The sequence below is a fragment of the Puntigrus tetrazona genome, chromosome 16 (assembly GCF_018831695.1).
Source record: "Puntigrus tetrazona isolate hp1 chromosome 16, ASM1883169v1, whole genome shotgun sequence".
Classification (NCBI taxonomy): Eukaryota; Metazoa; Chordata; class Actinopteri; order Cypriniformes; family Cyprinidae; genus Puntigrus; species Puntigrus tetrazona.
In genome coordinates this window covers 14,493,907-14,509,777 of record NC_056714.1, presented here as the reverse complement: position 1 = coordinate 14,509,777, position 15,871 = coordinate 14,493,907, and the positions used below count along the sequence as shown (strand labels likewise).

The window sequence follows — 15,871 nt, the reverse complement described above, 5'->3', positions numbered from 1 at the left end:
TCAAGCACAAATGACAAAAAGAGAGCCACTTAAATAGGGAAGCTAACTAGACAGGGCTGGGACTAATAAACCTAATTATCTGAGAGAAAGAAACACAGGAAAATTGGCTTCATCAAGTGGCGAAAATAAGGCATGGCAGATAACAGATCCTGACACTGTCATGTCATGACTTAACTTTGATCTAATTGCAGTTTTTGAAGCAAGATCCTGTTTTTCTTTATTTTTAAAATATCTGAATTTATCTATATAGGAACTGTGTATATTTTTTTTATTTTTGGGATTAAAATTATAACTGAAATCTTTCATAGTGCTCTCAAGTGTTTTGAAAAATATTCTACTATTCTGCATCCCATTTAACCTGATAGACACCCTTCTAAAATCATCTACTTTATGTTTTGGAATGCCATGAGAATCATATTTCCTAACAAATTGAATTTTGAAATTGAATTCTATTACTAGACAGTTTTCTGGTGATTAAAAAATAATTGTGGTCAGAAATGCATGTTAACATTTTCAATATTTTTAAAATTCTCTCTGCTCTGTTAATAAAAATTAAATCAATTTGTGATCTTGTTGAATTTGTTATTCTTATAGTCCCATTAATCATTTGCTGTCATATTTGAAGTTCCAGTCTGTTTGGGGTTTTTTTTGGATGAGCTAATAGAATTTTCCTTGAAACTCTTCCTAACAACATGTGGTGATGTAGGTGCTATTTCTGACCCAGAGACTATTTTCTGCAATTCTCCAGCTGTGGTCCTTTGAGAGTCTATTGGCCACTCAAACTCTGCTTTTCACCGTGCATTGGGACAATATAGACACACATCCTTTACAGGGAAAAAGCATAAAATGATATTCCCAGAATTTCCGGGGTTGCATTTCAAATTTTGTCAGAATTTAGTTTTTTTTCTTATCAGTTATGTTTGTTAGGGTTGTATGTTGCATCTAATGTTGTTAAATGAATGTTTATTGCATATTGATTGTATATATATATATATATATATATATATATATATATATATATATATATATATATAAAATTAACCTTTAACAATCACTCAAGGATTAACATGTAGATCCACACAGTATGATTTAGTTTTTTTCAGAACACTAAACAGCTAGTTGTTTCAGATTAGAGGAAGTTAACACCCACAGGAGGGTCTGATGAGGTTGTAACTAATATAACTAATGAACAGAAAGGCTAACTGTAACAGAAAATGGCTGATAAGTGTTGTATGTGTTTGCTGGGACTGATCATTCTCTGTCTGCTTTTCACAGGTAAATATTGTTACCATTATAGGTACATTGTTATACATTAAAAGGAGGTGGTAATGTACTGTGAATCCACTTTGCCATGTTGAAACTCAGATGTTTGTTTGGGTTTGTGTCAAATGAATTGGTAATGTAATGGCTTACCGGTCAACATTATTTGTTAACATATAGTGAACTCTAAAAGGAACTTGAACTTGAATGTGCAAAAGCTTCTGGTGACACTTTTTCAACATTGCCTTAGAGTGTATAGTTATATATTCATTAGACAAGTTTAACTTACTTAATATTTAGTCTTACTCAGATGTGCTGTTTTTCAGGAAGCAATAAAGCAGAAGTGACTAATGTGTTCAGCGGTTCTGGTGAAAATGTCCGTCTGCCCTGTAATAATGCTCTTTCTGACTGTACATCAACTACTTGGACCTACAGCAAACAATCAAATACAGTTGAACTGATTGCTGGAGGAAAAAAGAAGAAAGACGTAGAGAGACATGAGAGACTGAGTCTGGGCTCTGACTGCTCTCTAAACATCCAGAAAATCACAGAAAAAGATCGTGGATTTTACACCTGCCAACAATATGTGAATAGCCCACCAAGTGATGCACTTGTTTATCTGTATGTTCTCTATGGTCAGTGTTTATGTCATTTTAACACATATGATAATATATTAAAACTGTGAAGATTGTCATTTCTGTCTTATTTTCTGTTTCAGTCTCTTCATCATCCTCTCAGTCTGAGATCAGTCCAGGCAGCTCTGTGACTCTCTTCTGTCAGTTGTTTTATGATGGAGTCTCTTGTGATGCTTTGGTCCGTACTGAAGGAGTTGAGCTGATCTGGGTGAATGAGGCCGGTGTGAATCTTCAGACAGACTCCAGATATAAGATATCACCATCAGAACACTGCTACAGCTCTCTGACTACAAGACTCCTGAATGAAGATCTCAACAGAGAGTGGAGATGTCAGGTTACTCAGAGAAATGAAGTGAAGACCTCAGCCTCATATACTGTCAAGTATTCAGGTAAGAAATAAACATAACATGGTGAATATCAATGTCATTCATTCAGAACCAACTTAAGATTTTGGGCTGCAGATCACAGTGTTTTGCCCTCAAATAAAAGAGAGTAAATAGCTTCATGTGATTTCTATGGTAGTAGCCCTTTTTCCAAAAAAAAAAAACAATAAAAAATGGTATTTTAAATGCTGAAATTGTCAGGGTTGGGTGTGATGAGGTGAGGACTCAGTGGTGCAGAGTAATAGGCTTTTTATTAATGAAAAAAATAAAATGGACAGCAAAACCTACCCCATGGGGGAAAACAGGCTGACAAGGCAGGGCAGGACAGGACAGAGCAGGGTAGGACACATCAGGGAACACCACGCTCCAACACGAAATAAGGCACGGAGACGACAGACAAAACAAAGACATGACGGGAGTGTCAGGGCTCTGTCACAAAACCATAATCAACACAAGACTGAAGAGACAGAAAAATATAAACTGTATGTCATCTGCTGTAATGAAAATATGATGTTACTGCCCTACAGAAGATGCATCTGAACATTCATCCTTTGCAGGTTTAATGGATTCAACAACACATATTCCAGTCAGCAGCTCAAACCCTGAGAAGATATCAAGCCAAACAACAGCAATACAAGGTACGTGATCATCAGTCTCTCACTTTAGAGGTCTTCCCATTTTTTTAACCATTACATATGTGATCTGCAAAGCAGCTTTTTACTCAGATGTTTCAAAACTTATTGATAGTCATGACCATGATAATATTCAGAGATATGAAATTACATGAAATTTGCATGCAGGTAATTCATGCTTTACACAGTTCAGACTATTAATACATTTGCAAATGATTCATTAATGTTATTGTATCAGTATTTTTTGTCCTTGATTTAACATACAAAGTGATTATTTAGTTTGACAGAACTATTCTCTTTCTCTTTGTCATCTCTTCACACATCTTTCTTCTAGTGATTGTGATTATTGTTGAGGTTGCAGTGTTTGCTGCTCCTACTGTGATTCTTCTTCAGATCATCTATGCAAGAAGAGCTGGTGAGTTCTGAACATCACAGAATCTGATGATTCATATTCATCCATAACAATCTGAAACATATAACAAAGTGAAATGTTAAATGAGAGTTCAGTTAATAATTTTGTATAAATTTTTTTCTGTAGGAAAGAAGGACTCCAACTACACAGAGGAAACAGAAATGCCTACAACGTTAGAATAACATTACAATAATACTCTTTACAACAGGCAATATTTATATTCGTGTTTATGGATATTATAAACATTTGTACACAGCTTCTAATAAAATTTTACAGTGTAAAAATGGGTAATATTTTATAATCATTTAAATGGTTTATAAGTGATTAATATTATATTAACTAGTAACTTAAGTAGTGAACTATACTAAAAAAAACTTTCAGCTAACTTTCAAGCATTTCTATAATTTTCAGTGTATTAACCTTTTACTAAATCATTAGCATATTGCTTAAAAAATCATTTATGAATGTTTAGTAATGTTCACTACTAAATTGTTATATAACAATCTACAAAACAATATATCATTTATTAATCATTTATATGTTTTTTAAATGATTAGTCCATCATTAACTAATCAGTCAGGAACGTCTTGCAATGTCACGGTGTGGTTAGCAAGAGAGCAAGCAACGAGGTAACAAGGTAAACTTAAACACTTTAATCTACTCAAAACGAAATAAACAATATATTTACAGGCAGGCAGGCAAACAGGACAAAAACCACACGCATGTCAAAGACGAGAACCGACGAGTACACAGGATCAAACTACAACTTAAATACAAACGGGAAATCACTAAATTAACTAGACACAGGTGAAGACAATAACACGATTAACACGAACAAAGGTAGGGCACACAGAGCACATGACAAGACAAAAACGACAACAAAAGAGTCCAAAGAAACGTGATATGAACATTATTATAAAGTGTTACCTAAAAAAGGTTAAATGTGATATTAAAATAATATGGTAATATGATATTAAAATGATTCAAAACAGCAATGCGGTTAGCCTTAAAAATTATGAAGTGGCTGCAGTCTTCAGTCTTTAGAGAGGTTTTTTAAAAATGAGAAATTACACTTAAAAGGTTATTCCACTTCAAAATGAAAATTTTGTCATTAATCACCTACCCCACATTTCGTTCCAAACTCAGAAAAGTATTGTTCATCCTGTATTTACAAACCATTTTGGCGTGATGTTTATTAAATTTCAGGTCGTGTATTGTTGGCATACTCTTGCTGCCCTGCTTTCCAGTGATTTGTTGGAGAGTGAGAAACAGCGATGACGCTGAGAACAGGCTGTAGAGCCTGAACCAGGAGGATGTCTGCAGAGAAGACATTTTTCGTTTTAGATTGCAAGTTGTTTACCTAAATCTCTATGCTCTAGCGCACATTTCATCTTCCTTTTTCAACATGTAAATGAAGATTTGTTTTAAATGGAAATCACAGATAACAAGGACAGTGTTATCCTTCCGTTCCCACATCTTTGGTCGACTTTCAAGTGCAAACAAACAAACAACTGTTAAAGTGATAGGATTAAACAGAGTCCCTGTCGGTTGTTTCCTGTATCTTTTTGGTCAACAGATTGTTATCAATAACCTACTCTTAATTATCACTTCAGCGATATATTATTACTATTAATTAATCAAAGGAACTATCTCTATGATAATCAAGCTCTTTGTAGTGAAAGGAGCATTGTTTATGTAGTTTGGAGTGGAAGCTGGGTCGAGGCAGACTATAAATTCTTACAAAGGTCAGGCATTCATTTCCTTCAATAAATTAATGCTATTAATTATCCTTTGCACCTGCTTATCTATTTTATGTCTACAAACATTAGCCAATGAAACATATTAAATACACTCATAACTAAAATCTTGTTGGATCCACTCAAACTGTAACTCCACCCCCTCTGTGTTGACTGAATGAACTGAAACACACACGAAAGAAGTTTTGCAAAGTCTACATGATGTTTTTCATGTCCGTGAGTTGAAGAGACCTTAGTAATGTGATATTTAATGAAATCAGATCACTGCAAAATCTTGTATTTTACAATGCAGATGAACTAGGAGGGGAGAGCTCTGGCACAATTCAGAGTTTTCACTGCAACTGTACTTCTCACAATATTTTACTATTTCACTGCTGGCTTATTTTAGGAAAAGTGTAGTGAATAAGACACCTTCAATAGACTTCTGGTCCTCCGCAGTATGAAAGTTTGCCAGGCATGTGGATACAGGTACATCAAAAAAAAAAAAAAAAAGACAACAAGTGAAATATTTCAAGCCTTCATTTCCTGAAATGTTTATAATTATAGCTTACAGGTAATGAAAAGCTAAAATTCAGTGTCTCAGAAAATGTTAATATTACATAAGATCATAAAAAATTATGGATATTTTAAACAGAAATGTCAGGCTTCTGAAAAGTATGTTAATTTCTAGATATCGGTGCGGCTGGCGGACTTGGTTGAACAGTGGCTGGCATTTCTGGGCTGAGGACAGAGACGGTGCTGAGAGGAGATGGATGGTCAAAAGATTTAGCTGGGTGTGAGGAGGGTCCTGGGGGTGAGCAGGCTTACGCCAGAGGACATGATTAACCAACTCGATCGGGGGAAAACTGTATGTGGGAAGATTGCAGGCTGAAAAACAGACACAGAGAGCATATTCACACCAGCTCACCAGAAGAGCTCTAAAAATTCTTCTACATACTACCCTTCTGCAGACACCAAAGCCTGTCTTCATTCTGTCACGAGAGCCTACTGCGCTGGAACGAGGAGACACGAAGACATAGGAGATTTTCAAAGATACTGAAACTTTATTCATTTAAAATAAGGCAGAGCTTAGAACAGGCAGGAACACACAAGTACCAGGGGGAAAAGACAAATAATACTAGATACTGGACAAGGCAAGACACAGGGCTTAAATAGTCAGAACAAAGCAAGGAGATAAACAGGACAAAGGAGGGAAACAATATGCATTAGCTAATAAACAATATGACAACAATATGCGTTGGTTAATAAAGATGTATTTTAAAATGTATCTTTCTTACTTTACAACTTGTAAAGTATGTATATATTTATTTTTCAAGCTTTTCAAATGACATCAACAAAATACAGGATGATACTCATTCGTAATTGGATATAGTCTACCCAGTTCTGTTCTTGCTAACCCAACGCAGTTGTTTAAAGAGAATGATAGCTGTACGTCAGTGTTAATCATGGTTAGTTTGCACATACAATATCATCATCTCTGATGATGCGTTAAATATGAGTCACTCCATAGTTCCTCTTTTTCTTTTAGCAAGTTGCTCCATACCAGTGAATTCTATATTGGTTTTAGCATCTGAACTGTAAACTGGTGATTTGGGCACTATTTCTAGTCTTTAGCCTGTTAAATTCTCCCATAAGTTGACGAAGCTTTTCTGCTTATATAAAAAAACTGCCTCTGTGATCACAAGAAGCTACAAGCCGAAGGGAAGCTGATGATGTTCAAAGGACAGAAACAGACAATGGCTGAGAAGTGTGTCGTGTGTTTGCTGGGACTGATCATTCTCGGCTCACTTTTCACAGGTAAACACATTTCTATATATTTTCTATAACATTTGTGAAAAAGTTATATCATATGCATATAAGTAGGGTAGACCGGGTCTGGTTGTAACACTTTTTGTTTTAGCATCTGCATTTTGTTGAAACTTTTATGCAAAACATCCACATTTGTTCTCTACAAAGGCACCAATTCAAACCTCTGTAAAAATATCACAGCCCTTATAAGCTGATGTTAAAAACATGGAGTGCCCTTTTTGAGTGCCCGCTAGTGGGGTAGATTGTAACATATTCTGGTGCAACACTGAGTCAGAAGAAGCAAATTGACCAATAGAGCAAACCTTCCTAATGGTATTGGATATGCTTACTGAACACTCAACTCTAATGTAGAGTGGTAAAGAATATGTAGTTTTAAAAAAATTGTGTGTTTTTTTTAGTCAGATTGACAATGGTGTCAAATCATTGTGTCAAACCAAATCTTTTAAACCCTAGAGTGCAGGATTAGATCCAGAAAGTGGATAGGGCACATTTACCCACAATTCCTTGGACTGAAATGCCAAAAAAGCTTCATATAGACAATATAAAAGTTCTCAGTTCTATGCAAGCGAATGCTGAACTGTGTTACAACTTACCCCACCCCATTAAGTATTAAGTATTAAGTATTTGTAATCTTATAGTTATTGTGGCATTTGTAAATGCTATTTTATTCGTAAATGCACTGATATTTGATACCAAGTCCTGTTGTCACAGGGTTATGTTCATTTACGTAGTCAAATCATATTTGTTTCAGGTAGCAGTGGAGTGGATGATACTCATCTGTTCTATAGTTCTGGTGAAAATGTCCGTCTGCCCTGTAATAATGCTCTTTCTGACTGTACATCAACTACATGGATCTATAATAGAGATATAAATACAACTTCAATTGAACTGATGACATTAGGTATAACAAAGAATTACATCGAGAGACACAAGAGACTGAGTCTAGGCTCTGACTGCTCTCTAAACATCCAGAAAATCACAGAAGAAGATTATGGAGTTTACAGTTGCAGACAATTTGTAGATGAAAAACAGCAAGGAACTGATGCACGTGTTTATCTGCATGTTCTTCAGGGTAATTTATGATTATGTGGTTTAAAAAGTTAAAATTCCTTTAAAGTCTGACATCTGTTGTGTGATTTCAATTCTATTTTCTATTTCAGTCACTTCATCATCCTCACAAACTGAGATCAGACCGGGCAGCTTTCTGTCGCTTTCCTGTCAATTACATACTGATGGATTTTATTGTGATACTTTGATCCACTTTCAAGGAGTTGAGCTGATCTGGGTGAATGAGGCCGGTGTGAATCTTCAGACAGACTCCAGATATAAGATATCATTCTCTTCAAAACACTGTAAAAGCTCTCTGACTACAAGACTCCTGAATGAAGATCTCAACAGAGAGTGGAGATGTCTGCTTACTCAGAGAAATGAAGTGAAAACCTCAGTCTCATATACTGTCAAGTATTCAGGTAACAAATCTGCATTTTCCATAAAATAATTTCTCTTATGTTAAAATAATTTAATGGTACATGGGCTGCATTTCACTGTAATTCACTTAAACAAATAGGTAGAAATGCAGTGTAGTTACAGTTAACACAAAATTAGTATATTTTTGATATATGAAGGAATAAATATAATCAATGTGATGTTTCTGAATATTCTTTTATTGTCCTCTTAACATCCTCGTATAAGGACATTATATTTTAGTGAATTTAGTGAATTAGTAAAGACTCTGCATGTCACAGTCCTGTACAGAGCACAATCAGAGCTGTACAGAGATACAGAATGACTGGATGTTTCACCAGGACCACTCCCTCTCCTTGCTCTTTAAAATGTATGAAATTAATTTAGTGAAATAATTATCATAATTATAATTTAAATCAATTTTTCAATTGTGTCATAAATCAACCTCCCAGGAAAATGTTATGGTGTTTCAAATCAATTTATTTTAATGCTCTACAATTGTAAACATGCTCAACAATGTAAAAAAAAAATCCCTAAAACCTTTTTTCCTAAAGCTCCATCAAATTCTAAAAGACACTGATTCCAGTCAGAATTTAAAAGTCAGAGGATACTTCACCTCAACAGACAGTAACCCAAAATAACCACAACTGTCAATTTGCAGTGGTTCTGACATACAGCATACATCTATATAAATGCATGTGTGTGTGTCTCTGTGTGCATCTCTGTGTGTGTGTGTCTGTGTGTCTGTCTGATCTCGTTTATAGCCTATATGTAATCAGTCACTGTTACATATCTGGTATACTTCATTCTTATAGACCACCATTGGTAAAATGGTAGATCATACCATAAATCCAGGAATCACTGAAACCTGTGTATCTTCTTTTCATAAAAAATAGTTCATATATAACATATGAAATGATGTTGATGATGTTTTGGATTCAGTACATCACAGTGTGTTTGAAATGAACTAATATTCATGATTTCACAGATGCAGAAGTCAATCAAACTGGATATTTAATCAGAGGTATGAAACGCAGTTAATTTATCTCGGTTTGAACTATGAACACTGAATGTAAAAGTTTTGTCAGTAATTGTTGATTGTTTCATACCATTGATTTAATCGAATCATTTACAGTTTTACAGGTTCATTCATTCTTTCTCTTTGACATCTCTTCACACATCTTTCTTCTAGTGATTGTGATTATTGTTGAGATTACAGTGTTTGCTGCTCCTACTGTGATTCTTTTACAGATCATCTGTGCAAGAAGAGCTGGTGAGTTCTGAATTTTACAGAATTTCAATTTTTGATGATTTTCCCCTAAATTTGACAACCTTCAGAATATTTTCTGCTTGGGCATAAGTGACATTTGTGACATTTTGGGTTAAATATATAGATAAAAAACATTTTATTCTATCTTTATGTATTTGTATTTTATCATCCCTTGAATGCATATAGGTTTCATCAGAAATACAAACCCCAACCCATTAAGGGCATTTTTTTTTTCAAAGTACTGCACTTTCATGCGAAATACACTCAGATTCCATATTCCTTTACCTGTAAATGATTATATGAATAATTAAAATTGCATTCAGTAAAGAGAACAAACAGACACACACACACACATATACATTCAGACTACATACATATGTACTTACACTGTAACAAGCGTCCCGAGGAACAATCAGCGTCAACCTGGTAACTTACAAGGAACACCTGGCAGCCTATCACCTATCGGTCACAGGTGCAACTGTCAAGAACTGGCTACAAAAGCACCTGTATGCCTGTATTTGAGCAATGCCTTCACAAGCGCTGAAACTATCTCTGTCCTCTTGTTTCCCCCAGAAACCAGCGTGTGACCGCTTAGCCTAACATTCACGGCTCAGACCCACTGCACCAGAAAGAGTGAGAGAGGGAGAGAGAGAGCACCGGGGCGCTGTTTGATATTTTCACTGATTTATTTACTTTCTTTAATTAATTAAACCACCCTCTGGGGTTTTTGTTTGAGCCACCAAAATGCTGCCTAAGATGACGGCCGCAGATGACGTCGAAGCATACCTGTGGATGTTTGAAACGACTGCCTCGGACTGTCTTCCATCTCGGGCCTAACAGTTGTTTAATGACTGGGAATATAAACCTCTGGTGCCAGCCCGAGCACAAGCCGCCGAACTCTCTCGCCTGGCCCAGCACTGGCTGTTAGAGGGCCCTGTCAGCCAGTCATGTGGCAGAGAGTGTTGTGGTCGATCGGGTCCTGTGGGCCCTTCCCTGAGCGCACCGTCACAGTGTGCATGCAGATTTCAAGAGGCCGTCAAACTGGCGGCTATGGTTCAACACCACTGCCATATACCCAGAGGGTGGTCTATAGCTATATTTTGATATGTTCTGACTATATCCAGCCTATTACAGTAACTTCAGATGAACAGCACCCATGAAGGGATGGTTCTTGAGTGGACTCCAGATTAAGCCAATTTGAAAAACAAAAAAAACCTGTCAAATTTGATCCCATTGTAATCAACATTTTTATCATTTTTTAAATATCCTATATGATTGTAGAGTCGACTGCGATTAACCCATTCATACATGCTAAAACCCAGGCTAAAATGTCATTCACCTTATCAAATGCTGAACCATTACAAGGTCGAAATCAAAACCAATATACATAACGCGGAGAAAGATAGAAGAGCGTGCCTGCCAGGAAAAGTGTCAAGCACAATAAGGCATGGTTATTAAACTCACTTGTCGGCCAACAAAGCCACACAAAGAGGGTGGGCGGAAGGAAAATGGGGCCTAAAACTGCAACAAACACCTAAACCACCAGCCAGGAGGAACAGCAGTCTCCCAGAGGGGAGTCACATACCTGAGCTACCGGTACGAGGCGCTTATATGCGTAAACTGATGCTAATTATTAACGTCACAACCAGCAGCAATAACGCATGCCACATGAATATCATATATGATTATTACTTTGATACGGTTACACCTGTGAACATAAATCTTATCTGTAGAAACATTTTTTATAAAGCTGCTTTTAAGCAATGTATAAAATAAAAAGTTCTATACAATTAATTGTACGGAAATTCATTGAATAAAACTTGCCCACTGGAACTACTTGAAGTCTATGTGAATTATGTGATGATCAAGGATATTGAATTTCCATGTCACAACTCTCTCAAGGGATCTGTTAAATAGAAGAGCAATTTAGTTAATGAAATGAATCGGGTATAAACAATCAAACCATGAGTAACTAGCAGTTCTGATATTCATGGTTTGACATGATTTGAGCATCTCAATATCTGATAATTCACACTAATCTGTAACATAACATGTAAATCATGGTCAAGCTATATTTGAGAGGCCAATAAATGGTTTAGTATTTTATATAATATTAGAATGACAGACGAAATTTATTTTACTTCCTGTGTGTGTATATTATGGATATTTTCTTACAGCTTTCAACATTTCCAGAGCTCTAAATTGTACAAACTGGTACTTTAACATAAAAATGAATGACTACACAGGCAGAAATCATACATGGCAAATTTACTTATATAATTTTATAAATATCATAACTTGAAATTCAACTTTTTTTCAGAAAGCTTTTTAAATAGTTTAAATTCATTTCCACTGATAATGACGCTGCATGTAATTATCAAATGACATATGCACAGGATTATAATTTAAAGCATAGATAATTGCTTTATAAAATAAACAAACATAAAAATTAAAAAAATAACAACCATTTATCATGATTTATTTATGTGCCGTTAAATAAAACGAGATATTACATAATCCATAGTTAAAGTAGTTAAATGTTTATTAGTCTAGAAATTCTAGTACTACATTTGTATGATTGACTAATTATGGCAAACATGTCCAAACTCAGTAGATGCTGATAATGTTTCCAGAATACTTTTGCATGTATACAAATAATTTGAATATTATTGCAACACAACAGGCAGTGTTGGTCTTTCTCTTAAAGGGGAGGTCACGAATTGTAACATGGACGAAGTAGAATTCATGTGTGGAAGTTTATTAGTGAGCAAGACAATAGACATCAGTGATAAAACAGATAAAGGGTCAATACCAGGCAGACAGGTTCAAGGATAGTCCGAGATACGAGGTCAGTAGGCAGGCAGTAATAGGTTAGCAATCCAATCAGGCAAACAACACAGGTGAACAGAGTCCGAGATACAGGAATCAGTTAAACAACAGGAAGTCTCAACACGTGTGCTATAATCCACTAGTACTCAGGTGAGGGCTCCCTCTGCTGGTTAGATGTTTACAGATGCATGCCTAATGAAACCTAATAGTTACTAATTGAAATGATCGTACGAGCAGACAGTGAGAGGATCAGTGTTCATCCCATCCAGATAAAGTCCTGGAGCCAGAGTAAGACAGCAAGGCTGCTTTGAGCTGTAGCTGATCTGGACCAAGCAAGACATGTTGTCAGCGTTATAGAACGACACCTGCTTTCTGTCACAGTCCAGATACAACCCTATTTTCTGTGGTTTGTGTCGAGTATTCATTGAAGTGTCCTTTCCATCACAGGACAGAACGTATCCTCTACTGTGTTTAAGGTGGAGCAGGATCTCACTCTCTGCTGCACCCATCTTAACTCCCACGGTCCAGTCTGGCTTTTCTCCGACCTCTATTTCCCAGTAGTGCTGGCCGGTTTGGTAGTTTTCCTGTGAAACTGTACCAGGGTTGAAGTTTTTATACAGACCTGTTATTCTGTCAGCTTGTCGGATTCTGGCTCCCCCTGGAGACACTTTTAAATATGTGCTTTTAGGATCTTTTAGGGTCAAGCCCTCAGGAACTACAGCACAGAAACAGACAACAACATTATTAGATGCCTGAATTAATTTCTGTAGATATTATTACAGTGTTTTTTTCTAAAACATTCTGATGATGTTTTGGTACTACAGTAACAATTTATGGTTTACAACCCAAATTCTGGAAATGTTTTTTTTTTAATTTGAAAGGGAACAATTTTACATTTCAATAAATATAGGCCTATCTGTTTCCACTAAAATAACAAAAAGAAACTTAACTAAATTTAAAACAACTTAAATACTATTATACTAAAAAATTAGATGAACTTATCTGAATTTATCTGATATTTAAACAAGATATTGGATAGGTGTTGTAAACTCCATATATGATTGACCTGATGTCAATGAACTTATTTAATAACTAGATTTCCTCCCCGCTGAATCTTTTAAATATGTTTTTTTTAGTCCTTTGTTGCCACTGATGGTTGCCCCATGCCAACTTTTTTGAGACCTGTAGCAGGCATCAAATTTGAAATAAGCTCATTTAGTGGATAAAAGTGTAAAATTTATCAGTTTAAACATTTGTTGTGGTCTCTATGTTCTATTGTGAATAACATTTTTAAAGTATCGAATATTTCAAAGTATTTTAGTTTTATTTTATAAAAAAAAAACAATTCTAGAATTCAGGATGTAACTGCTTAAACAGCTATGTACAACTTTACATTTTCACACTGTCACACAGAAATTATTCAGAATATATATAACGCATGTCAAATAAACACATGATAAAAAGGCAGGCAAAGGTTTTGCTAAATATTATGCTTTTACATGAAAATAGATTTACAGTGTAGCGTTATGTGGCAGTAAGCTTAATGCAAACAATCAAGGTAGGACAACTAGTAATATTTTTTTTCGGCAGATAGATTATGACTTAATTACAGTGGGTTTACATCATGATTAAAATATGCTTATGAAATAACAGTAAACTTTACCGTGATTACGAAATACTAGTTTGTCATATTCATCACCTGGTCTGATGGATCCCAACATCTCTTTCCACACAAAGAACTGCAGATGAGTTTCATGGGGGCCAAGAAAGAAGGAACCAGTGCATGCAATAAGATCCTTCACCTTTGATATATACCTGAAACAAAGTCATGTCAGTTTCATTTCTACCCAAGAGTAAACAGACTGATATTATTCAGCTCTAAATAACAGCGCTGCATGTTATTTACTTGGATGGTATCCTTCTATCTGTCTGCATGGCCTCCGTCTGTTGAAATCCTGTTTCACTCCACCACTGGAGAAATACAGACAGATAAATCAATAAATACTTTTATTCACATCTATATAAACCTATTTCACACCCTTCAACCCTATATATATATATATCTCCTATTGTAACCTGTAGAAAGTGTTCGGGCTGATCAGACTCCAAGGCTGGTTGCAGAATATCCTCGTTCTTTTTGCTCTCTGTAAACCTTAAGTCGATCAGGGACAGGTTATTCTGCATGACTTCTACAACTTTCTTCTCCTCGTTCTCCAACTGTTTCTTCACCTCTGCTTCTTTTTTTTGTAAAAACCGGTGCATTTCTTCAAACTGAGCAGAGATCTTTGCTAATAGGGTTTTGGATTCATTCTAAATAATGAAAAATATGATTCACACAAATGAATTCAATAACAATATAACCAATTCAATATAAAATGCGCTATAGAAATATCTTAATGCTAAAAGCAATCTCTTTGGTAAATTGCCTTGATACCTCAGTTTTAGTGATCTCATATTTCTGTTTGTTGATCAAATATTTGAATTGTCCATTTTCTTCATCAAGAAAATCTAAAGCAGCCTTAAGCTCCATCTACGGAACAAAAGATACCGATCAGGCGTGGTTTGAAGAGCATAATGTAAGTAAAAAGAAAATGAAGCATTTATAAAATTAAATCATCTTGAAATTCAGATTTACTTTAGAAACAACTGTATGGCATTATGTGAACAACAACATCACACAAATGACAGAGGCTGAAAGCAAGACTTGAAAGCAAGAAAAGAGCATTGAAACCAAAGTGTTTTTCATCAGGAAGTCAGATTTGACTCTTATGTACAGTAAATGGTCGTTTTTACCTTGCTGATATGTGCAGCTTCTTTCACTGGTTTAAACATGTGTCTTGCATGCTTGTCTCCATCCCGGCAGATGACACACACCAGCTTCTGACAAGTCTCACAGAACAGTTTAAGCTTCTCATCGTGATCAGAACACATCAGCAACTTTGCCATTGCTAATTTTTGCTTGCTGGTGCAACCTGCTGTATATCTTTATAATAAAAAAGCAGCTTGTTTTCAGAAAGAAAGATGATGTTATGTTGCCAGATGTATTTGTACTTGAGACTTTGTTTCCAAAAGTGATAAAACACTTTCGGTTGTGAATATATTTAACTTGTGCACAACAGTCTTGCCACAACATGTAGAGAGCCCAGTGCTGGGTGGGTACACATGCCACGCTGTTGAATCATCTCCAGATATTGTGTATTGGATATTATCTGGTAAAAGAACACAGGAACACATTGTAAACTAAATGTCTGAGGATCATTCACTACTAGACATATAAGTCATTTCAATACACAAAACTCATGCAGAAAAATATGCATCGTTGTTTGGGGATGGATATGAAAACAATATTTTAGCCAGAGTAAATACAGTGGCATAAAAACAAATGTCTTTCACCTTTGTTAAAAATATTTTCAACCATTT

The 15,871-nt window shown here is 35.5% G+C and overlaps 3 protein-coding genes across 6 annotated transcripts; 2 read left to right on the top strand and 1 right to left on the bottom strand.

Annotated features, from left to right (window-relative positions):
• Positions 1 to 1,192: 1,192 nt before the first annotated feature.
• LOC122360168 lies at positions 1,193 to 3,595 on the top strand. Its single transcript, XM_043260557.1, has 6 exons — positions 1,193 to 1,275; positions 1,587 to 1,895; positions 1,979 to 2,284; positions 2,836 to 2,916; positions 3,245 to 3,325; positions 3,449 to 3,595. The coding sequence occupies exons 1-6, from the start codon at positions 1,215 to 1,217 to the stop codon at positions 3,502 to 3,504; spliced, it is 894 nt and encodes a 297-aa protein (XP_043116492.1). The 5' UTR covers positions 1,193 to 1,214; the 3' UTR covers positions 3,505 to 3,595.
• Positions 3,596 to 6,641: 3,046 nt separating this feature from the next.
• On the top strand, positions 6,642 to 11,515 carry dicp3.3 (diverse immunoglobulin domain-containing protein 3.3). 4 transcript variants are annotated; one of them, XM_043260561.1, is made up of 6 exons: positions 6,642 to 6,876; positions 7,640 to 7,960; positions 8,049 to 8,357; positions 9,341 to 9,376; positions 9,604 to 9,625; positions 10,196 to 11,515. In XM_043260561.1, coding segments are annotated over exons 1-6 (777 nt in total). In that variant the 5' UTR covers positions 6,642 to 6,788; the 3' UTR covers positions 10,197 to 11,515. The 4 variants fall into 4 exon arrangements, with proteins under 4 accessions (XP_043116496.1, XP_043116494.1, XP_043116497.1 ...); XM_043260559.1 differs by having other exon boundaries at positions 9,545 to 9,625; XM_043260562.1 differs by lacking the exon at positions 7,640 to 7,960 and having other exon boundaries at positions 9,545 to 9,625.
• Positions 11,516 to 12,114: 599 nt separating this feature from the next.
• On the bottom strand, positions 12,115 to 15,507 carry LOC122359819 (nuclear factor 7, brain-like). Its single transcript, XM_043260000.1, has 6 exons — positions 15,245 to 15,507; positions 14,886 to 14,981; positions 14,528 to 14,761; positions 14,358 to 14,422; positions 14,151 to 14,266; positions 12,115 to 13,166 (listed from the first exon to the last, which is right to left on the bottom strand). Exons 1-6 carry the CDS (start codon positions 15,395 to 15,397, stop codon positions 12,664 to 12,666), a joined length of 1,167 nt encoding a protein of 388 aa, XP_043115935.1. The 5' UTR covers positions 15,398 to 15,507; the 3' UTR covers positions 12,115 to 12,663.
• Between the last annotated feature and the right edge of the window lie 364 nt (positions 15,508 to 15,871).

Bases quoted from the DNA above. Each gene is read 5' to 3' on its own strand.
- LOC122360168 (XM_043260557.1), top strand. From the start codon at position 1,215: ATGGCTGATAAGTGTTGTATGTGTTTGCTGGGACTGATCATTCTCTGT. The intron at 1,896-1,978 runs GTCAGTGTTTAT...TTTCTGTTTCAG, and splicing joins TTATCTGTATGTTCTCTATG to TCTCTTCATCATCCTCTCAG. The intron at 2,917-3,244 runs GTACGTGATCAT...TCTTTCTTCTAG, and splicing joins CCAAACAACAGCAATACAAG to TGATTGTGATTATTGTTGAG.
- dicp3.3 (XM_043260559.1), top strand. From the start codon at position 6,789: ATGATGTTCAAAGGACAGAAACAGACAATGGCTGAGAAGTGTGTCGTG. The intron at 6,877-7,639 runs GTAAACACATTT...TATTTGTTTCAG, and splicing joins TCTCGGCTCACTTTTCACAG to GTAGCAGTGGAGTGGATGAT. The intron at 8,358-9,340 runs GTAACAAATCTG...ATGATTTCACAG, and splicing joins ATATACTGTCAAGTATTCAG to ATGCAGAAGTCAATCAAACT.
- LOC122359819 (XM_043260000.1), bottom strand. From the start codon at position 15,397: ATGGCAAAGTTGCTGATGTGTTCTGATCACGATGAGAAGCTTAAACTG. The intron at 14,982-15,244 runs GTAAAAACGACC...TTTGTTCCGTAG, and splicing joins AAGCTGCACATATCAGCAAG to ATGGAGCTTAAGGCTGCTTT. The intron at 14,762-14,885 runs GTATCAAGGCAA...TTCATTATTTAG, and splicing joins ATGAGATCACTAAAACTGAG to AATGAATCCAAAACCCTATT.